At 63.1% G+C, this 21,953-nt stretch overlaps 2 protein-coding genes and 1 long non-coding RNA gene across 8 annotated transcripts in view; 2 read left to right on the top strand and 1 right to left on the bottom strand.

The window, feature by feature from the left end:
* The window catches only part of SRRM3 (serine/arginine repetitive matrix 3), a 29,126-nt gene extending 14,786 nt beyond the window's left edge, over nt 1-14,340 (top strand). For 2 of the 6 annotated variants that reach the window (XM_042791640.1, XM_042791641.1), the window contains 12 exons: nt 598-732; nt 841-921; nt 1,337-1,366; nt 1,682-1,825; nt 2,136-2,171; nt 2,940-2,990; nt 3,098-3,202; nt 3,676-3,847; nt 9,850-10,178; nt 11,311-11,538; nt 11,752-11,889; nt 13,260-13,686. In XM_042791640.1, coding sequence (XP_042647574.1) covers nt 598-732; nt 841-921; nt 1,337-1,366; nt 1,682-1,825; nt 2,136-2,171; nt 2,940-2,990; nt 3,098-3,202; nt 3,676-3,847; nt 9,850-10,178; nt 11,311-11,538; nt 11,752-11,889; nt 13,260-13,575 — 1,765 coding nt within the window. In that variant the 3' untranslated portion in view covers nt 13,576-13,686. Of the gene's footprint in view, nt 1-597; nt 733-840; nt 922-1,336; nt 1,367-1,681; nt 1,826-2,135; nt 2,172-2,939; nt 2,991-3,097; nt 3,203-3,675; nt 3,848-9,849; nt 10,179-11,310; nt 11,539-11,751; nt 11,890-13,259; nt 13,687-13,883 lie in introns of those variants that run through there. The other 4 variants (XM_042791644.1, XM_042791645.1, XM_042791643.1 and 1 more) reach the window with 4 other exon arrangements.
* Nucleotides 14,341-16,268: 1,928 nt separating this feature from the next.
* LOC116960266 lies at nt 16,269-17,447 on the bottom strand. Its single transcript, XR_004406297.2, has 3 exons — nt 17,064-17,447; nt 16,480-16,546; nt 16,269-16,367 (listed from the first exon to the last, which is right to left on the bottom strand). It is a non-coding gene; the product is annotated as an uncharacterized LOC116960266 (long non-coding RNA).
* A 434-nt stretch (nt 17,448-17,881) lies between these two features.
* On the top strand, nt 17,882-20,094 carry HSPB1 (heat shock protein family B (small) member 1). Its single transcript, XM_042791656.1, has 3 exons — nt 17,882-18,555; nt 19,421-19,484; nt 19,705-20,094. Exons 1-3 carry the CDS (start codon nt 17,985-17,987, stop codon nt 19,862-19,864), a joined length of 795 nt encoding a protein of 264 aa, XP_042647590.1. The 5' UTR covers nt 17,882-17,984; the 3' UTR covers nt 19,865-20,094.
* The last annotated feature ends 1,859 nt before the right edge of the window (nt 20,095-21,953 follow it).

The raw sequence follows: 21,953 nt of genomic DNA, 5'->3' as shown, positions 1-21,953 counted from the left end.
GACCCTGATGGCTCCAGGCCTGATGTCCCCCCACCCCATCTCACCTGGTCCCGGTGGGGACATCACCTGCAGCAGGCAGCCCTCGGTGCCCAGCCAGTGGCACGCTGGGGCGCTGGCCTCAAAGCCTGGGTCATCCTGGGCAGCTCCCGCTGGTGGGTGGATAATCACCCGAATGCCCCGAGCCCCCAGCCAGCTCCTCTCACCCTAATCCAGCCCTGCGGCCCGCCGGGGCCAGCCCCAGCCCCCCACTCAGCCCCGGCACTTGGGCAACACCAAAAGAGGCTCCGAATGGTGTCGAGGTCACACCCCGTGGGGAGATGGTGGCCCCAGACCCACAGCGTCCCTGTGCCAGCCCAGTGGGGATTTCTGCAGGGACAGGAGCCCCAGGAAGACCCTGAGAAGATCCCCCCCCCCCCCCACCACAGGGCTTTGCTGGGTGTGGACCTCAAGTGATGTGACCAAGGTGCCTTAGGGATGCGGTGGCAGAGGGGGATGTCCCCCGGCTCCTGGGGCCGCCCCAGGCTTCCCCGGAGCCCCGCTGGTGTGAGACGGGTAATGGGGAGCCCTGAATGAATCCTGTGCTTCCTCCTTTGGCAGCGTGATCGAAAACCACCACGGGGAGGATGGGGAGGAGTATGCAGTGGAGTACCCCGACTACGGCGAGGGCTGCCTGCTGCAGTGCGACTGCTCGGCCGAGTGCTACCGCGAGGACAGCAGCCACCGCGAGTACAGGTCCGGGCGGCCCCGCCGCAGGGATTTTGGGGAGCGGGTGTGCTCGAGGGTCACAGAGGCCAGGGGGCTGTCCCTTCGTCCTCCAGCCCTGTCTGCTTTCTCCCACAGGCTGAAAAGGCGCTCGAGCAGTTCCACCTCTCCTCCACCCAAGAAGAAAAAAAAAAAGAAATCGGGTCACCGCCGGAGCCGGTGAGTCCCCAGCTGTCCCTGCACTGTCCCCTCTTCCAGGAGGGCAGCTCTCCTCCCAGCTCAGCCCTTTTCCCCAGGCTCCAGGGGGCAAGTCCCCCCCACTCTGGGGGGCAGCGCACCCCCAAATGTGCACCCTCAAGAGGTGCAACGCATCTGCATGCCACCGATGGTGCAACACGCACACGTGTGTGCCCACACGCACAGCTCTGTGGGATGTACCGCCAGCCCACCCACCTGCATGCACCGGTCCGTGCTGGGAAGGAGCTGGCTGCTGCAGGGCACAGCACCGGGCAGGATTTGGCTCCCTGAAGGGTCTGGCTCTGGTTACGTGCTGGTCCCCTCCCCGGTTAGCGCTGGCTGCCTGGGCAGGATGCTGTCCCTAATGTCCCTTTCTTCTCTGCCTTCCCCACGGCAGCAAAAAGAGGAAACCTGGCTCGGAGCGCAGGTGAGTGCCCGCCGGGCTGGGTGGGCTGCGGGGTCCCTGCCGGGCAAGCAAGGCCACCAGGCACAGGCTGGCCTCTGCCACCCACTGTCCCCCTCTGAAATCCCAGTGGGAATTGGCCACCCCGTCTCCTGCTGGAGGCTGCGGAGCCCACGAGGTGGCAATGGGACACAGCGGGATTCGGGATCTCTGGCAATGAAGGCAGCCAGAGCCCTTCTACCCCTTTCTATCCCCACCCCAAATCCCCCCAGGAAATAACTTCCATGTGGTGTTCGTACATCCTGTGAGTGATCAGAGTGTGGGGGGTTGGTGGGACAGGACTCCCCTGGGCCATGGGAACGGGACTGGGGAGTCCCTTGCTCCCCCCTCAAGGGAACCCGCTTCCCCCCCAAGCTGTGACAGCTCTTCACCCATCCGCAAGGAAAAGAAAAAGAAGACTGGAAAGAAACACAGACGTGACAGGTAGGATGGACACTGTGTCGGGCTGGGGACAGGGGGGCTGGTTGGGGACAGGGGGGGCTGGTTGGGGACAGGGGGGCTGGTTGGGGGCAGGGGGGCTGGTTGGTGGCTGCCCAGGCCCTTGGGCTGGGGCAGGATGGATGCATGGACAGGGATGGGTGCTGATGGCTCTTCATGGGGCCGTCACCTCCCCACAGCATCTGTCACCCGCCCCCTCTAGCAGCCCATCCCAGGGCCACCCCCCTGCCCTTGTCCCCTGGGTCTGGCTGGCTCAGCATGTCTCCTTCATCTCTGCCTCCTCTTCATCCCTCAGGTCTGAGTCGGGGTCACGGAAGAAGAGAAGACACAGGTGAGAGTGACGACTGCTGAGAGCCACCCCACTGCCACTATTGGGGACCCCCTGTCCCCTGCCCCCCTGCTGTCCCCATCCCTTCTGCTCACGGGGACGGACCCGTCGGGCACAGTGGCTGTGAGTGTGGGCTGCCATCACCCACCATCTGTCCGTCTGTCCCTCTCCTGGTGAGCGTCCTCCCTCGCCCCACCCAAACACTGCTGGGCGTCCCCTACCCTTGGAGGTGGCACAGGGCCACTCTGGGTGACCGTGGGGTCCCACACGGCCCCGTATATCCCCCCGGGGGAGAAGGGGTGATGCCAGGCAGCCATGGCCAGGGCAAACCCTGGCTGCTGCTCTGGTCTGTGGATGCCCTCTGCCGCCACCGCTGTTTTAGGCTGAAAACAGTAAAGAACAGGCAAAGAGTGCCTGGGCGGGCAGAGAGGATCAGAGGGGGCTGGCACAGGGCAAGGCAAGCGAGGGGGTGACAATGGGCCTGAGCCCTGTGGGTGCTGAGCAGCACCAGTCCCTCCCTTCCCACTGCTACCCCCTCCTGCCTGGCCTCCCTGACCAGCACGTGGCCCCCACGGTCCCCCCAGAGCCGCCTGGGACCCCCACCGTGGTTTGAAGCTCAGTGGACCTCAGCTCCAGGCAGGTGCTCCCCATTGCTCCACTCACAGCCTCGGTGCCTCTGGGGGGGTGGGGGGAGCCGGGGAAACCCCCCCACACACACTCCCCAGGTGCTGCCCCCTCTCCCATCCCTGCAGCTCTCGGCTCTTCCCGCAGGTCCCGAAGCCCCAAGAACAAACGGAAAGAGAAAAACAAAGAGCGCAAGAGGTGAGGGGCTGGGACGGCGGGGGCAGCGGGGCGGTGTGCCTCCCTGCGTGCCCCCCCCCCCGGCGGCTCAGCCTGCCCCTCGGCCCCCCCGGCCGCCCTCTCCGCAGGTCCCGCAGCGAGTCCCCGGCCTGGCGCTCGCACCGGCGCAGCTCCTGCAGCTCCCACAGCATCTCGCTCTCCTCCGACGACAGCGGCTCCAAATCCCCCGGCAGGTAGGGGCAGCCCGGGGCCCCCCACTGCCAGCGGCCCCCCCCCAGCCTCCACAATGGGGACCCTCGTGGGGTCGAGGGCAGGGAGTCGGGTGGCAGAGGTGTCCCCGGGATGGGGACCATTGTGTGATGGGAGGGCGGGGAGAGGGGGGGTGACAGCGGTGTCCCCGCATTGGGGACCCTTGGGGATGGAAGGCAGGGAGGTGGGATGGGGAGCGGGACGGTGCTGCAGCACCTCGGGGGGGTTTTGGCAACACGATGCCCAGGTGGGGGTTTCATTCTGAATGCGAGAAAGCACAAACCACCATTTTCCACCCTATTTCTTGCTTCGCCAAAACCTGCCCCGCCGTCTCGGCCCGGGCTTGCAGCCAGCAGCTCTGCCGGCGCCAGGCGAAGGGCCATGCTGTGCCGGGCTCGGGGCGGGGGGGGGGGCTGGGGAGGTTCCTGGGGGGGCTCATGGTGCCGTGCCCCCGCAGGCTAAGCCCCAAGCGCCGGCAGGACGGCCCCAAGGGCAGCAGCGCCCGCTCCAGCCGCAGCCCGTCCTCCCCCTCGCCCCGCCGCTCGGCCTCGCCGCACCAGAACGGGCACAAGGGCAGCACCCAGAACGGCCGCCACAGCCACGGCGCCCCGCTCCCGGAGCCCTCGGATGTACGTAGGCTTTTCTTGGATCACCGTTCGCTTCCCTCCCTCCCTCCCTCCACAGGATACCCCCCCCCACCCCCCCCCACCCCCCAGGTCTCCTCTCCCCTCCTTCCCCGCTTGCTCAGCGCCCCAAGCCGGGGCACACGGGGGGAGATGTGGGGGTGCAGGCTGCACCCCCTCCCACCCAGCACCCACCAACCTTCTGCTGGGTGCACAGTCTCCCCTGGGGGAGCCAGCCCATCGCCTCGGGGCAGGACATCCCTCCCCCCAAAGCCACACATTGCTCTGTGGATGCCACCCCCCCCCTCCAAGGGGCGATGGCTTGGCAGGCCGGTGTCACCTGCCAGGGCCACCACCGGGCTCAGCACCTCCCTGGGAGCGGATTGAGCCCCGATGGCCAAGAAATGGGTGAAGCTGGCGAATTCCCACCTCCCCACCAGCCCCAACCCTCCCCAGGGCCAAGGCGCACCAGCACTCAGGACCCCAGCACCCAGCGTGGGGACTGGGGTTAGGCCAGGCTAGGGTTTGGAGGGGGGCGTTGGTGCTGGGAGCTCAGATTTAGCAACTCAGGGTCCCCGTGGCGGGTGACGTTGGGGCTGAGTGTCCCCAGCTCTGCTCCTCCCTCACTAAGAGGAGGAAAGCCCTGACCCAACGGGACCAGGGGGCCAGCCCCCAGTTTAACCAGAGCCTGCTCTGGCTAGCGGGGGGGCTGGAGGCAGGGCTGAGTGAAGGCAGCGTGCTGGGGGACCCCACTAATGGGGGGGCACGCAGGTCCCCGCTCACCCCGGGGGACTTTATTCCCCACAGGTGAGGTGCTGTGGGGCTGCTCCCGGGCTGGCAGCACCCAGTGCTGACACCCCAACACTTGTGGGGCCGGGAACACCCTGAAAAATGGGGCCAGGAGCCCCCCCCCAACCCCCCGTTCACATCCCCTTTGCCCTCCCTGGCTCCCCAGCCCGGCGCCCCCCAGCAGCACCCAGCACCCTGCCCACCTCTTGGGGCACCTCTCTGCTTTCTTCTTTCCTGTGGTTTCGGCTGGGGCGTGGGGGGGTTCGGGTGCCGAGGAGCCGCCCGCCGCCCACCCAGGCGCCCGGCTCGCCCCGCTCTCCCCCGGCCCACCCCCACCCAGCACCCAGCATCGCCCAGGCCGCCGAGCTCCCTTGGCTCCCCGGCACCAGCGGGACTTTGCTCCGACAACTTTCTCTCTCTTTCTCTCTCTCTCTTCTTTCTCTTTCTGGTTTCTATTTTGTTATTTTTTTTTTTTTTCTTTTTAATCCCATCTGTGTTTTTCTTTAGCCTCCCATTTGAAAAAAACCCAAACGGTAATATACACTTCCATTTCTTGCTCAGCAGAAGCAGGGACGAGTGGGAGGGAAGGGCAATGAAACGTGCTTTTTCTCCCCCCCTTGTTTTAGTTTCCTTTCTCATGATTTCTTTTCTTTTCCCTTGTGATGTACAGAAATGCAAACGATATATATCTCTCTTATTTCCCCCCCCCTTTTGTCGTCGTGTTGTTCTAGAATTTTTTGCTTTTGTGTGTGTTAATGTGGAGAAGAAAAAAAAAAAAAAAAAAAGCAGATGTGTTTTTTAAATATTTACGACCGCTGAACATTGTATTTCCATTTTCTATATTTTGAACAAGGAATTTAAAAGGGAAGAGAACCGAGCAGCTCTATACCACAAAGGTAGCAGGCTCGCTTCGATACCGTGGAGCGAATTGCCCTTTGCCCCCTTGAATTGGCTACTGCCCCCTTTCCTCGGCCGGATCCTGCTGCCGTGGGGCTGGTTTTCCTTCACGGTTGCAGGATGAGGCCGTTGGGTGCTGGGTTATCTGCCCCCCTCCCCCCCCCCCCCCCCAGGCCAAGCACCCTGTGGCCATTGCGCACCCGGGCGCCCGCATCCTGCATCCCAGCAGGATGGGTGCTGAGTGCTGAGCAGCCTCGGTACCCGGCCCCCTCCCCACCTCCTGCAGACCCCCCAAAAACTCCGGACTCAGCCTGTCCCCCGGGCGAGCCGTGCCCCCCCCCCAGCACCCCCAGAGCTGCGAGGAGGAAGGGGTGCCCCGGGGTGCTGCGTGGCGTTGCCTTCCCTTTTAAATACCCGATCCCGTCTCCATCCATCCCTGCTGCCTTCCCCAGCCTTCCTCCCGGGTCTCTCCTCCTCCTCCTCCTCGCCCACATGCACCCTCTGGCCCCTCTTTCTCCCCGGTTTTCTTTGGGCCAATACAACCCAACAACCCTCGCCGTGTCCCACCTCCATCCATCACCTTCCCTGCATGTTATCCGGGACTTTGCCATGTTATATAGCGACTTTTTAAGACCGAAACGCAGCCGGGTTACAGACACCAGCCAGCAAAGCCCCCCATGGCCACCCCACTCGGTGGCTGGCCACAGCCTTTCCATTTAAAAAAAAAGAAAAATTAAAAAAAAAAAAAAAAGTTAACGAGACCAATTTTAAAAATTAAAAAAAACAAAAAACAAAAAAACAAAAAACAAACGGGATTAGCCAAGGGGTCTGGATCACCGTACTAAAGAGTCCTTGTCTTTTTCCCATTCTGCCCTCCAAATGTGGAGATTATTGTTTTCTTTTTTTATTATCGCATTCCTGTCACTGCCAATTGCAAAGGTAGGTATTTCGTCCACCTCTGCACGTTCACTTCTGCAGATGAGCCTGTTGAAAAGCACCGTAGCTTGATTTAATGTTATTTTCTCTTTCTTTCTGACTTTCTTTCTCTTTCTTTCTTTCTCTCCTTCTCTGTCTCTTTTTCATTTTGTCTCTTTTTGGTGGCTATATATACTTTTTTTTATTTGTATGGTTTTCCCCAGTTAGCTGCAAAGCCATGCTCTTCTCTTATGTTCTTTATTTCTATTTTTTTAGCCCTGTCCACGTAACATTTTTTTCTTTCTTCCCCCCTTTTCTCTTCCCCGTCTCCTCGTGCCGTCGGTAGAATGCATTTCTGTGTCTTTCAGCCCTTCGACTTTGTGTTCGTTTCCATCCAGGGGCCGAGCACGGCTGCTCCGTTTGAGTCCCCCCTTAGGGGCCGGGTAACGAAGGCGAACATAATTAGTGAGAAATAGGGGCAGCGGCCAGAGCCCCCGGGTGGGAGCAGCGGCAGCAGCAGATCCTGGGCGCAGGGGGTGGGTGGATGGATGGATGGATGGATGGATGGATGGATGGATGGATGGATGGATGGATGGATGGATGGATGGATGGATGGGTGGGTGGATGGGTGGATGGATGGGTGGATGGATGGATGGATGGATGGATGGATGGATGGGTGGATGGATGGGTGGGTGGATGGGTGGATGGATGGGTGGATGGATGGATGGATGGATGGGTGGATGGATGGGTGGATGGATGGGTGGATGGACGGGGCGAGAAATGAGAAATTTGGGGAGATGTGTGGGTTTAGCCCCTCCTCAGACTGCAGCGGACAAAAAGAACCCCCAACCCAGAGAAAATATCGGGGGGCTGCAAGGGGGAAAGGCTGAAATCTTCCTCCGTGGAGAGAGGCGGGTCCAGGGCCTCACCGTCCCCGAGGGGCAGGGGACGGCGCCCCAGCCCCGCCACCCCCCAGCGTGTGTTTTCCCTTTTGGGCCAGGCCTTTGCCAGTTTGGATTTATTTGGGTTAGTTTTCTTTTCGTTGCCTTCCTGCATGCCTGGGCAGGACACCCCTCTGCCCCCACCCCAGGGTTTGAGTGGGAACCCCACAGCCCAACCCCGCTGCGTGGCCGGCCAGCACCAAAACGCCGCCCGGGGAAAGAGGAAACCCCTCTCTTTCTTCTTCTTCCTCTTCTTCTTCTTCTTCATTTCTGCTTTGATTTTTCCCTGCCCGGACGCGGGCTCAGCTGAACCCCCCTTCCAGGGCTGCTGCACCCCCCCCTGAAGAGGGGCTCCGTGTCCCCCAGCGCTTGCAGGGCAGCTTGTGCCATGGGCAGGGCTGGCCCTCGCCGCCAGCCTCCCCGCGTGCTGGAGCGATCGCAACAGAAACAGATCGTTAAATAAAAACCCCCAATTCCATCCGCCCCCCCCCCCCCCCCCGCCCCCCAGTTTGGCTCCAGCTTGGAGGGGTTGGCTTCTCCATGGGGACAAGGAGGAGGTGGGGGACATGCCTGGGGATGCGCGGGGACGCGGTGGCCTCACGTCCCTTCCGCAGCATCTTCACGGCAGCCCTCAGGCTCCCGCCCCAGCACCTTGCCCGCTTCTTTTTTGGGGGGAGAAAAGCAGCATTTAGGACACGGCAGGGTGGGCGGGGAGAACCTCGTCCCCGAGGATTAACTGCCCGGGTGTGTTTGGGACAAGGGGCCAGTGGGAAATTGGGGTCACCGGCCCCCAGCTTAGCCCCAGGCACAGTGACACAAACCTGGCACCACCCCAATCCCCCCCCGAACCCTGTTAGATCCCCTCGGCCGGGCTCAGCCCCACACAGGATTTGCCCCTCGAGGGATGCTCAGGGACCCGGCGCCGGGCTGCGACTGCGGGAAGGAGACCCCCAAAACCCCCCCTGAGCCGGGGTTTGCCGGCTTGGACGGGACCAGCAGTGCAGGAGCTGTTTTCACCCATCCTTTTGGTTTGCAAAGATGGGGAAAGTAACCCAGGCAGTGGCTGCGGCTTGGAGGAGCTCAGATCTTTGGGAGCCGCTGTGTGCTGGACCCCAGGGCCGGGCAAAACCCCCCCAGCTCTCCCTGAGAGCCCAGCACGGGGCCGCGGCCGCGGCGGTGGCCCAGGGTTCCCCCCCATAGGAGAAGTGAGTTGGTTTGTTTTATTTCTCCTCTCTCTGGCTCTGTCTCTGTCTCTCCTCCTTCTCTCGCTCTTTCTTTCTCTCTTGCATTTTTGTGAATCTAATGATGCACTTATATTGCCCCGCTTTTCCCTTCTCTTCATACCTTACCTACTAAAGGAGGAAATGCCACTTTTTTGGTAAGTGGATGTTAACCAAGAGGGACTTAAAAAAAAAAAAAGCATATAATGGAAAAAAAAAAAAAAAAAAAAAAAGGAAGCAGAAAGCAAAGTCTGTGTTGAGTGCTGATGAGGACTTAGCAGTTCCCTGCAGAGTCACAGCTAACAGCTCAATGCGTGTCCCAGGAAGAGCTCAGAGACATTCGTTTATCTCAGTAACGAGGACATTTGTGAAGTTTTGCTTTGGTTTTGTTTTTTTTTGTTGTTTGTTTTTTTTTTTTAATTTTATTTTGGTTGATTTGGATGGTTTTTCTTCTTTCTTTTTTGGTTTCTTTTTGCCTTCTCGCCCCTGGCCTTCTGCCCCCCTGCCTTGCCCTCCATTGTCGCTCTGTGCTGTCCTCCTCGTTTCTTAATTTGGTTTAAGCTGAAAGCCGTACTATCTATAAAAACTACACATATCTGAACATATATCTCTCTATATATGTGCATGCCTCTGTGTGAGCAGACCCCCCCATCACCTCCAGCCCTCTTTGGTTCGATGCCTTCCCCTTGGCTCAGTCTGGTTTACTCTCTCCCACATCCCCACCTTCCCTCCTCTCATATTTTTTTTTTTCCCCCCCATTTTCCTCCCTTCGTTTGGGTTTTACCCCCCTCTTTCCCTTCCCCTTTCTTGGTCGGGGTGGGTGGGTGCCGGGGTTTGCTTTATCCCCACCCCAGGTGTTTTTTGGGGGGGTTGTTTCTTTCCCTTTGAGCTCTCCCTCCCCGACGACTTGGGGGTTTCTTGGATATTTTTTTTTTTTTTTTTTTTTTTTTTGGCTCCCATCCCACCCCTTCCTTTGGGTTTTTTTAAAAATTTTATTTTGGTTATTTTTTTTTGGCGTTTTGCATGTGGAGGTTTGCATGACCCACGTTGTTGAGGGCGAGAGGAAGGTGCAGAGTAGCGTCTGTGTAGCCTGCCTTATGCGATGTGCGTTGACGTTGTGAACCGCGCCCCCGGCCCGGCACCCCCCCATTAAAATCCCCTTTCTCCTTTCTTCTCTTCTTCCCCCGCCCTCCGCCTTTCCCCCCTTCTCTCTCTCTCTCTCTCTCTTTCTCTCCCCCCTTGCCAGAGGCCAGCCTCGGCGTCCCCCTCTCCGCGGGCTCACGGCAGGACGGAGCCACCGTCCCCCCGCGCCCGGGGGGGCCGACACGGTGCCCGCAGCCCCCGGTCGCCCACGCCGGAGCGGGTCAAGCACGGCCACCGGCATCGCTCCCGCAGCGCCTCGCCGCCGCCCCGCCACCGCGGCCAGAGCAAGGGGCGGCCCCCGGCCCCCCGGGACCCCCCGCCGCCGCCGCTCAGCCCCGCTGGCTACAGCAGCGACTCGGAGGGCTCGGCGGGCTCCCACCCCTACCACCCACCGCTCGGCCCCGACAGGAACCACGGCGCCCACGCCAAGAAGTAAGGGGGTCCCCGGGGCCGGGGGGGGGGGGGGGGTCATGCCGTCCCTGCCAGGGTGTGGGAGCTGGTCTCCAATATTTGGGGTGCAGCCCTGTGCGGGCAGCCTGGTCCCATCGAGGCAAAGCTCTGGGGGCCAAGCTGGGGACCAGGGCAGGGTTGGGATGCTCAGGGGGTGGGGATGGGGATGGAGACAGAGACAAGGAGGGGGATGGGGATGAGGATGGGATGGGAATGGGGATGGGGATGGGGATGGGATGGGAATGGGATGGGATGGGGATGGAGATGGGGATGGGATGGAGATAGTGACAGGGATAGGGATGGAGATGGAGATGGAGACAGTGACAGGGATGGGGATGGAGATGGGGGTGGGATGGGGATGGAGACAGTGACAGGGACAGGGATGGGGATGAGATGGAGATGGAGACAGTGACGGGGTGGGGGTGGAGATGAGGATGGGGATGGGGATGGAGACAGTGACAGGGATGGGAATGGGAATGGGGATGGGGATGGAGATGGAGATGAGGATGGAGATGGAGATGGGGATGGGATGGAGATGGAGACAGTGACAGGGATGGGGATGGAGATGGGGATGGAGATGGGGACGGGATGGGGATGGAGACAGTGACAGGGACAGGGATGGGGATGGGATAGGGATGGAGACAGTGACAGGGACAGGGATGGGGATGGGATGGAGATGGAGACAGTGACAGGGACAGGGATGGAGATGGGGATGGGATGGAGATGGGCGATGAAGATGGGGAAGGGATGGGGTTGGAGATGGGGATGGAGATGGGGATAGAAATGGGGATGGGGATGGAGATAGAGATGGAGATAGGAATGGGATGGGGGACAGGGAAGAGCCACAGTGGTCAATCCCCGCGAGAGATTATCCCAGCATGAAGGGCAGTGCCTGGATGGCCATGTGGGATTGCAGCATCCCACAGGATGCAGAATCCCAAGTGGGTGAGCACCTCATGCTTTATAATCAGGGATGCAGCCCAACCAAAACCTAGGGTCACGTAGGTGCGCTCACTGGTCCCCCATGGGAACCTGGGGTCCCTGGCTCCTGGGGGGACACCCTGCCAGCCTCGGCAGGGGAGATGTGAGGAGGTGCTGGGCTCTGCCTTCACAGGGTGAAGGAGAGGCACCACCGGGGCCGGCCCAACAGCAGCTCGGAGTCGTCGGCCAAGCACTCCCGGCACGCCTCGGAGCGGAGGAAGAGCCCGTCGCCCAGCCCCGGGCAGCGCAGCAGCTCCTGGAGCTCCAGTGGCTCCCTCTCCAAGTCCCGCTCCCGCTCCCGGGAGAAGAGAGCAGGACACAGCCGCTCCCGCTCGCCCTCACCGAAAAAACCCGCCAGCAGGTCAGCCCCCGGGGGGGCCTTTGGCACGGGGGGCACGGGTACCATCAATGGGGTCAGTGAGCATCCACAGCTCGGGGTGGTCGCAGCTCCCCCGGGGTTGGGGAAGGAGTTACAGGTTATTGCTGGCCCTGGTGGCACTGGGGAGCTGTCCCCGCATCCCTCCCGGGACCCCAGCCCACACCCCTGACTCTCCTCCTCCTCCTCGTGTTGTAGAGAGAAGGACAACGAGCCCCGAACACGCCACGGTGACCCCGATCCCGCCCGCGCCCGGCGCCGCTCCAGGAGCTACTCGCCCATCAGGAAGAGGAGACGTGACTCCCCCAGCTTCATGGAGCCCAGGAGGATCACGAGGTGGGTCCCGCACGTGGCGAAGGCTCTGCCACTGAGCTCTGCCACCAGCCACCCCAGAGAATGCCTGGGTGGGTGGGTGGGTGGGTGGATGGATGGATGGATGGATGGATGGATGGATGGATGGATGGGTGGATGGATGGATGGATGGATGGATGGATGGATGGATGGATGGATGGATGGATGGATGGATGGATGGATGGATGGATGGATGGATGGATGGATGGATGGATGGATGGGTGGATGGGTGGGTGGATGAGTGGATGGGTGGGTGGATGGGTGGATGGGTGGGTGGATGGGTGGATGGATGGATGGATGGATGGAAGGATGGATGGGTGGATGGATGGATGGATGGATGGATGGATGGATGAGCAGCTCTGCAGAGGATAGGTAACCCCAAGGATGACCAGCTGAGAGAATCAGCAGACCCAGACAGGCAGATAAACAGACTGCCTTCTATATTACAACCTTCTGATCTCTTCTCATTTTTGGGCATGAAAATAGGAATTCATTTTAATCCGTGCGTGCATATTCCAGCAAGACATACAGCCATGAGCATGTCTCTCCCCTGCCCTCCAAAAGCCAGTTTCTCCTCCTTGAGATCCTATTGACTCAGGATCCCAGGCTGTAAGACAGGCAATATTTAGTGCCAGACGAAACACTGTGTGCATATATAGCACCTCGTTAGCATGCAGCGCTGGCGGCGGTACCAGTGGCAAGCTGAGATTACCTCGTTCCTGACCTATTTGTCTCCTGCTATCAGCTGGGAGATCAGGGCCGTGGGGTGGAGGGACTGGATTTTCAGAAATCACTTCTGACTCACTGTGGGAGGGTTTTTATTTTGCCTGGGCTGGACTGAGGTTGTAAGGAGTGAGGACGGGAGAAATACTGCTCAGCTGGTGGGTTGGAGCACCCTGCAGCCCTCCCTGAAGGATGCCCTGGAACTGGGAAAGCTGCTCCCAACCCAGAAGAAGGTTTCCCAGCCTGGGTACCACTGGCTGGTTTCGCATCCTTCCTGCTGCATCCCTGAGCTGGGTTTTACCGGGATGTCCCCAGGAAGGTGGCAGGGCTCGGCTGGAGGACACAGCGCAGGGACCGTCCCCCCCATCCCTGTCACCCTGGGATGGATGGGGACGGCAGACCCAGCTCTGCTTGGGGTTCGGGAGGAGCAGAGCCATTTCTGCAAGGCTTGGAGGATGCTGTGGGGAGAGGGCAGCCAGGGGAACACCCCCAGCCCCCTTGCCAAGCCCTTGGGCTTTTCCTTGCCCTCCTGCCCCGGCCTCGGTCCCCGTCACCCCTCGCCATCCCAGGGTCCGGCACCGCGTGCTCCTGCCTCAGTGATGCCAACTTCTCCTTTTCCATTTCATCCCAAGGTCCCTCTCGGAGAGCATCGCCGCCCGCCTGGCTCCCAGGGTAACCTCCCCCCTTCCTCCTCCTCCTTGTCCTCCTCCTCTTCCTCCTGGGCTCCTCTGTGTCTCCTCACACCTCAGGATGCCCTCGGCACCCAGCCACCTCCGGGCTGTGCCTGTGTCTCTCTTTGGTGCCACTAACACCGGGCTGGGTTCACTCCTGCACCGGCTCCAGACGTCGCTGCCCTGTGTGTGTGTGTGTGTGTCCCCACTGCCCCCGTGCTCCCCACGTCCCTCCTCATCCTCAGGCGCCAGCGGGCCGTGGCTCGCCTCCCACTAATCCTGACCGTCTCTTTTTCAGCAGCTTTCAATCTTTGGTGTCTGGGAAACACAAAAGCCACATTAACCTGCTCACTTTCTGCCCTCGCCGCTGCCTAATCCAGGACTAACATCCCGAGGGGGGGAGGCTGGGGAGGAGGAAGGGGATGGGGGGGGGGGGGAGGTGATGCCGGGCAGCCACATCCTGACACCCCCCAGCCGGTCTGAGCCCGGCTGCCCCGCGGGGATGCTCGGCCGTGCTGGGGTGCCCGACGCCCTCCCCGAGCCGCCGCCGGGGGCCCTGACTCAGTTTCCCTTTTCCATTTGCAGCGCTCGCAAGCGGCCCATCCCCTACTACCGCCCCAGCCCCTCGTCCTCCAGCTCGCTGAGCACCTGCTCCTACAGCCGCAGCCGCAGCCGCAGCTACGACAGCTACAGCACCAGCCGCAGCCGCAGCCGGACTCGCAGCCCCCCCAGCCGCTCCCGCAGCCCCAGCCGCAGCCCCAGCTACAACAGCCGCAGCAGCTCGGAGAGCGCCGGCTTCTGAGCCCCCCCACCACCCCCCCGCCCGGCACCCGGGCGCAGCCCCCCGCCATCCCGGCTGCGCCCCCCAACACTCCCCTCCCAATGCCACCTGCACCCCTAGGAGGGACAGGGACCGCCGGGGAGGTGGCGAAGAGCCGGGGGGCTGCGAAGGATGGACGTGGCGGTGGGGGAAAGCAGGGGCCAAAAACTCAAACGGGTCCTTGCATCGCCCTGGGAGGGGGCGATTCCCACCCCCACCCCCCCGCCCAGGGAGGGGTTTGGGGGTCGGGCTGGGGTAGGGGGGAGGAGATCTTCTTACTTCTGCGAGCACCTGGGGTGGGGCGGGATGGGGTGGGCGAGCACAGAGCGAGGGAACAAATTGCTCAGCAGAGACCTTGGGGCGAGCGGGCAGGGGGGCAGCTGAGGAACCCCCCAGGAGCCCTCCGAGATTTTTTGGGTTGGTTTGACTTTTTTAGCACAAGCGTATCCTTGGGGAAGCGGTGGCGGGGGAAGGCAGGAGGGGGGCTTCTTCAGCCCAGGCTCGGCTAGAGGGTGGTGATGCCAGCCAGAGGCGAGCCCTGGCTTTCCCTGGCAGAGGAGTCACCGTGTCCCCACGGTGTCCCAGGGGACGGGGCCACCACGAACCGTTTTGGGGTCCCCCCCAGACCCAAGCACACGCTGAGCCATGGATGAACAAAAGCCAGCAGCACCCACAAATCTCTTCCCGAGCGGGGAGGTCCACGGGGGGGGGGGGTCACCCCTGTGGGTCAACGCTGCTCGTCCCGGCTCAGGACCCACCCAACTCACCCAATTTTGAGGGGGACTGAGCCATCACCCCCAGGAGGAGGGAGCTACAGGGCAGAGGGCTGGGCTGGGGATTTTTCACCCCCCAGGGCCACATCCAGCCAACCTCTGGCTTTGGCTTGTCATACCCTGCCTTTGGGCTTGCAGCCCGGGGCCACCTCCTGCTCTGGGGCCCAGCGGCAGCTTTTTAAACTTAATCACAGAAAGAGAGAGGCAGGAGGGTCCCGGGCTTTGCTGGCAGCCCCGCTTTTGCAGGACTTTGCTGATTTTCTGAAAAAAAAAAAAAAAAAGCCTCCCCTGCCTCCGGGTGCTGAGGACAGTCCCGGCCCCTGGGGCTTTTGGTGTTTAATCCTCGCAGGCCCCGCATTTTCCGGCCGGCTGAAGCAGGACGATGGGGATGAGCCTCCCTGGGTGGGAGAGCAGCTGCCCAGCTTAACCCGCTGCCCCCAGATGAAAAGCTGGGCTTTGGCAGTCCCGCTCGACACTGGTTTCCAGCCAGCCGGGACTGGGCTGGGGAATCCTCTGGACTCCAACTCGGCTGGTAACGCGACGGCCTCGTTAGCTGGCGGCCTGATGAACCAGAGAGGTCCTGGCAGGGCAGAGGTGCAAGCGGAGGGGCACCCCAGGGTCAACCCCCAAACCTGGCACGTTGAGGAACCCGGCTTAGCCGCAAGCTGAGGATTCTCCAGCCCTTGGAGAAACTCCTCCAGGAGCTGGGCTGTGCTGGGTAGCAGCCCCTGGGCATCCCAGCCACCCCGCTGCTTCGCTGGCAAAGCCGCTGGTCGCCCTTCTGCAAAGCTGCCCAGACAAGCAGAGCCGTTAGAAATGGGGTGAACAGGTAAGGAGGGGACACGCTGGTGACTCTCTGTGGCTCAGCTTGTCCCCATGTGCCAGCCCCGGGCAGGGCGGCAGCTCTGGGTGTGACTGTGGCAGGAGGAGAAGCTGAAGGGTCCTGCTCCCCCCCCCCGAGCCTGGGGAGATGAAGGGCATGAGTGCCCCCAGCATCCTGATGAACCCCTGAGCCACGCACTCCAAAAACCTTCCCACCCCTCCCCGGCCCCCGACGCAGCAGCCCCCGTGCACCCCACAGCCCCTGCCCCCCCCCCCCATCGCCCCACAAAGAAGCTCAGACTGGCCATGGGAGCCCCAAAACCCTGTTGGGAAATGGGGGGGCATCCCCCGACAATACCTGAATTCAAGCCACTGGCGGGGGGGGGAGGTATTTTGCCAGTGGCTGCAGCCCCCAGCCCTACAGCTCCCCTGGGGCCGCGGCTCCCGAAAGCCCGAGACCCGACTGCAGCGCCGGCGCGGACAAGCCAGCACATCAGGGAAAATTTCCAGTCTTCCTCTTTTACAGTCTCTGTCTCCTGCCGTGGAGGGAGCTAACTGGAACAAATACTCTGTAGAAATACTTCAGTATTTTCCTCTCGCGCGTGCGCTCTCTCTTTTTTTCTGGGTTGTGAGTACAGCTGTAGATTCAGTGAGCTGGTTCAATTATAATAAAATATACAGTATATATTGTAAATGACTCTGCCGGGCACAGAGCGGTTTCTTCACGGGGGGGCAGCACAGGGGGGGGTTAACCTGTCTCCCCCACCTCTGTCCTCAGCCACCGGCGGCTCGCTCTTCCCCAGCGCATCGGCCCCGGCTCCGTGCGGATCCAGCTATGGGGAGAGGGGAAACCCCCTGGGGAGGCCCCGCTGCTGGGGCAGAGGGTTCCCCTGCAGCCCTCCTGGCTCCCTGCAGCCTTCCCTGCATCCCTCCCCTTCGCCTGCAACCCTCCCACCCCTCCTTCACCCCTCACAGCATCCCTCTCACCCCTCCCTGCATCCCTCCCAGCATCCCGGTATCCCCCCCTTGCATCCCCTCCTGCATCTCTCCCGTCCCTCCCTGCATCCCTCCCATATTTCCCCGCATCCCTCCCACCACCCCCTCACCTCCGCAGTCCCTGCAGCGCCTCGCCCTCCCCACCCCCTGCCCAGCTCCCCCCCCAGCCCGCGCCAGCCCCGGCAGGATGCGGCCCTGCACGGCTCAGCTGCTTTCAGCCCTTTCCCTCACACCCTCTCACAGGCAACGCTCTGCCCCAGACAAAGGGGTTTGGCAGGGACCAGAGGTGGGGGGGTGAGGGACAACCCCCAAATCCCCTGCTGCGGCATTTCCCCCGCCCAGCCCCCCCCTTACTGTGTCCTGCGCCCCACGGGGAGGGCTCACTGGGGTCACACGTCCGTGCACTGAGTGCGTCAGGTCTCAGCGACCACCCGTCCTCCTGGCGCTGGTCACGAGCAAAGCAGCCAGAGCTCAGCCCTGGGAGGCACATCCCGCCACGGTGCCTCTGGCCCCTCAAAAACTGGTCAGCCCCCCCTCCACAAAGCAGGGGATGGGGGGGGGGGTGTGTGCAGAGAGGGAGGGGCAGAGGTGATGGGGTCCCAGGGGCTCGCTGGGCTGGGAAAAGCGCCTTTCCCTGGGATCGGGCCCTGGAGTCTGGCCCCCTCCAGGAATTCCTTCCGAGTGCCAGGAGGGCGGCACTGGGGGGATGTGTCTGGATGTCAGGGCAAAAGCCGGAGCAAAGGGGCCCACCCGCCCACCAACCCAAGAGGGTGCTGCCCCCTCCAGCCCCCCCCCCCCGGCCCCCTCCAGCACCCCCAAGCCCATCAGCTCAATTAAGACCCCCCTGGCCCCCACCATCAACACCACGGGGCGCAGGGACCCCCCCCCTCCAGGGGCTGCAGAAGCCTCCCCCCAACTTGGTGCTGGGGGTTCCCCACTGCCGTGTCGAGCCCCGAGGCTGCAGGGTGCTGCGTGGTGGGGGGGGGGGGGGGCTCCAGAAGCTTCTGGCCGGTGGGTGATGCAGCGAGCACGGGGCTGCACACGGGCTCCTCCACTGACTCATCCCCCCCCCCCCCTCCCCGCGAGGTGCTGGCCTGGCCCCAGCCCCCTCCCCAAACCGCCGCGGGGCCACGCATCCCCGGGATGGTTTTACGGGCAAGCGATGCGGGCGGGCGGGGGTGAGGCCGGGAGCAGCTCCAAGGACCATCCATCACTCCCAACCAGCCAAACCTCCCACGGCGAGAGACATTTCCTTGGCAGGGGAGGGGGGGACACATGCGAGGGGGCTGCCAGCCCCATCCCCGTGCCTCCTACCCAACGCGGCTGCGTGCGGCCGCCCCGGCCCCGGGAAATTTTCTCGTCCCTTCCCTAGGCCTTGCCGCAATTTCCATTAATAGCCAGCTGAGCCGCACGGCTAAAAATAGCCACGGGGCCCTCTTCATAAGCCACGGCTGGGTGCCCCCCCCCTCCGCAGCCCCGTGCACCATGGCCGAGCGCCGCGTCCCCTTCACCTTCCTGCGCAGCCCCAGCTGGGAGCCTTTCCGCGACTGGTACCATGGCAGCCGCCTCTTCGACCAGTCCTTCGGGATGCCCCATATCCCCGAGGATTGGTACAAGTGGCCGAGCGGCAGCGCCTGGCCGGGATATTTCCGTCTGCTGCCCCGGGAGAGCGCGTTGGTGCCGGCGCCCGGCTCACCCTACGGGCAGGCGCTGAGCCGCCAGCTCAGCAGCGGCATCTCCGAGATCCGTCAGACCGCCGACAGCTGGAAGGTGACCTTGGACGTCAACCACTTCGCGCCCGAGGAGCTGGTGGTCAAGACCAAGGATAATATCGTGGAGATAACGGGTGAGCGTCGCGGGAGGGGGTTCAGGGGGCGGGTGGACCAGGGGAGCGGGGTGGGGTGGCCTCCCCGGCGCTTGGTGGGGGGAAAAAGGGGGCGGCGAGGTAAAGCAGAGAGGAAAAAGTGTTGGGCAGCAAGGGAAGGAGAAGCGAAAGGAGGTGGAGGGGAGGGGAGGGGAGGAAAAAGGGAAAGGGGAAAATCGAAGCAAAGAGGAAGGCCCAGCGTTACAAGCTCAGTCTCGGGGTGCAGTCACGCTGCAGGTGCTGCACAGGGTGCACCCCCACTGGCTGCTGTCCCAGCCGGGGTGTGGGGAGGGAGGGACCCCCCCGGCTGCAAGCCATGGAGGGGTGAAGAGCCCGGTGGGGGTGACAGCACCGTAGGGAGGGACGCCCTGGCCTGCGAGGGGACAGTGGGGTGTCACAAGCCCCTTAGCCCCCCCACCCCCACCCCCCCCCATGCTCCCCCACAGCGTCCTGCGTGGCTCGGCCAGGGATGCTGTGATGAAGCCCAGGCCCCGCGGCACGGGGCCAGCAGCGTGCCTGGTGTCTGGAGAGGGGGTGCTGGCAGGGGCCGGCCCCGGGGGGGATCCACACAGGGTGGGGGGCAATTCCTCAGCCGGTGGGATTCGGGAGTGCCGGCCCCAGGCCTGTGCTGGTGCTCGGGCTCCAGCCCCGCTGGATCGGGGAGCCAAAATGATATTAAAGCAATGGAAATCAGGACGGGCAGGATCAGCCCCCCACCCCCGCGTGGGGTGATGCAGGGATCTGCCAGGGGAAGGTGCACCCCGGGCACAGCGACCCCCCCCAGCCACCCTGCCCGCCCAGCCGGCCCCTGCCAACCAGCCCGGGGTCTTTTTTTTTAATCTTCCAGGCAAACATGAGGAGAAGCAGGATGAACACGGCTTCATCTCCAGGTGCTTCACCCGAAAATACACGTAAGTACCAGGGAGGAGGGGAGACGGGATCCTGACAACCCCCCGATGCCTTTGGGGACCCCTGCCCACCCGCCACGTCCCCCCCTCCCTGGCCAAACCAGGGATGCTGCTCACCCAAACTGGGAGCGAGGGGAGGCAGCAATTCGGGGCACCCCCTGGGGCGCAGGGTGAAGGGGTGGGTGCCGCAGCCCTGACCCCCACCCCCCCTCTCCCCCCGCAGCCTGCCCGCCGGCGTGGAAGCCACGGCCGTGCGGTCCTCGCTGTCCCCCGACGGCATGCTCACGGTGGAAGCCCCCCTGCCCAAACCGGCCATCCAGTCTGCCGAAATCACCATCCCCGTCACCGTGGAGAGCCAAGCCAAGGAGCCGGCCAAGAAGTAGGCGTCAGCGAGGAGGAGGAGGAGGAGGAGGAGGAGGAGGAGGAGGAGGAGGAGGAGGAGAAGCTGCCATCGCTCCCCCCGCACAAGCTGCATCCTCACACCCACCCCCACCTGACCCCGCTCGCAGCCCCCTCTTTATTGTTTATTTTTTACTCGCCCGGTCACCGAGTGCCTTGACTCAATGTGAAGAAACCGATAGAACCAGCCGGAATAAAAAAATGGTGAAAGAAACATGTCCCCGTGCCCTGTCAGTCCCCAGGGACCCCCCGGCTGTGCGGTGCCGCGTGGGAACACGGCTCCCTGCTCCGGCCGGGCTGGCCCAGCGTGGCCAGCGGAAGGGCCACCGAGCCCCGCTCACCAGCCTGGGGTCAACATCGCGGGGCTCCACACCCCGAGTCTCCCTGTCCTGGATATCCCCACACCCCAGGTCTCCTACATTTCAGCTCCCCACATCCCGGCCTCCCACATCCCATGGCTTTGCATCCCGGGTCTCCAAAACTCCGGGTCTCAGCACCCCAGGTCTCCAACATCCCGCGTGTCGGATGTCCTGGGTCACTGACATACCTGATCTCCAAAATCCTGTGTCCCCCCCCAAATCCCAGAGCTCAGCACCCCAACTCCCCCCACCCCTGGTCTCCAAAACTCTGGGTCTCGACATCCCGGATCAGAACATTTCAGGTCTCAGCACCCCAGTGTCACCACCCTGGGTATCCACCCCCCCCCCGGGGTCACAGGAGAGCCCAGGGGCCAACAGGGGCTTCATGGGCAGAAATTCTGGCTGGAAAACCCCCCCGTCCCTGGCAGGGTGGCCCCTCAAGCCCCAACCCTGCACCCCCAGTGTGCCCCCATTTCCTTTCACCCCACTGTGATGGGCCACGCAGGGTGGGGGGTTCAGCTCAGGGGCTGCTGGGGGGCTGGACATGGTGGGGAGGGAGGATCGTGGTCCTGATGCCTTTTGGCCCCCACTGGCCCCGTGCCCCCCCCGCACCCCCCGGCACGACCGGCCCTACATGGCCGAGGCCCGGCCGGCGGCTGCGATGTTCCCGCTCTGACAAATCCCACTAATCCCCCCCTGAGTCATCCCAGAGCCAGACGGTGACCTGGGAGGAATCCCGCAGCTGCGAGGCCCCTCTCCGAGTCCCAGGGGGGGCGCTCCGTGTGTGTGTGTCCCCCCCCCCCAGAGCCCCTTCTCCCTGAGCCCCGACACCTCCGCCCCAGCAGTCTCGGGTGTGATGAGTTTGGCAGGTCTCGGGGTGGGGCGGGGGGTTTGGCTCCTGCTGCCGGGGGGCACACGTGAGCTTGGGGGACCCCACCCCCGTGCGCGTGTGTCATTTTGGGGACGGGTGGCCACGGCAACCAGTGATGGAGATGGTTGCCATAGCGATCTGCAGCCACCGGCAGCCCAGCCTTGGGGGGGGGGGGGTGGGGGGAATGGAGGGGCGATGAACATCAACCCCCTCCCCCCCCCCGCCCAGCCCTGCAGCACCTGGAGGGGGGGGGGAAAGGGGGGGGGCAGGCGGGGAGGGTGGTGTGATGAGCTTGTCAGGTCTCATGCCGCTGGAGGGGTTTTGGGGGGGGGGGGTGGGCATCCATCTGTCAGGCTACAACATGGAGATGGGGTGAGGGGGGGGCTGCCTGCAGCTCCCCCCCCCCCAGCTGCAGGGGAGGGAGAAGGGCTGGGGGTACCCAGGGGGGGTTGTGCCCCCTCCCCAGCGCCTCTGCCTGTGCTGCCCCGGGCACATGTGCACCCCATTTTAGGGCTAAATCCTGCCCGGCAAGCGGTGGCTCACACTCCTCCCTTCTCTCTCTGCGCCCCCCCCCCGCCCCGGGACATCTCTGGGGGGTCCCTGACACCCACCCCCACGGGCACAGCCAGTGCTACACACACACACACACACACACACACACACACACACACACACGTGGGTGCCACCCACGGTGGCTCTTGCCTCCCCAGAAGCCCCCCCAGCCTTAGCTAGGAGGCTGCCAGGGCGCAACGGCGCTGGGAGGCTGCACCGGGGGGGGCTCGGCGAGCCCCCGGCCCCTCGTTGCCATCGCCCGGGGTTGTTCCCAGCCCCTTCCCCGGGGGT

This window comes from Tyto alba, unplaced genomic scaffold (genome assembly GCF_018691265.1).
Source record: "Tyto alba isolate M040663 unplaced genomic scaffold, T.alba_DEE_v4.0 Super-Scaffold_19, whole genome shotgun sequence".
Taxonomy (NCBI): domain Eukaryota; kingdom Metazoa; phylum Chordata; class Aves; order Strigiformes; family Tytonidae; genus Tyto; species Tyto alba.
Note: the sequence above shows the minus strand (reverse complement) of the source record. Positions and strands in the feature narration are given on the sequence as shown.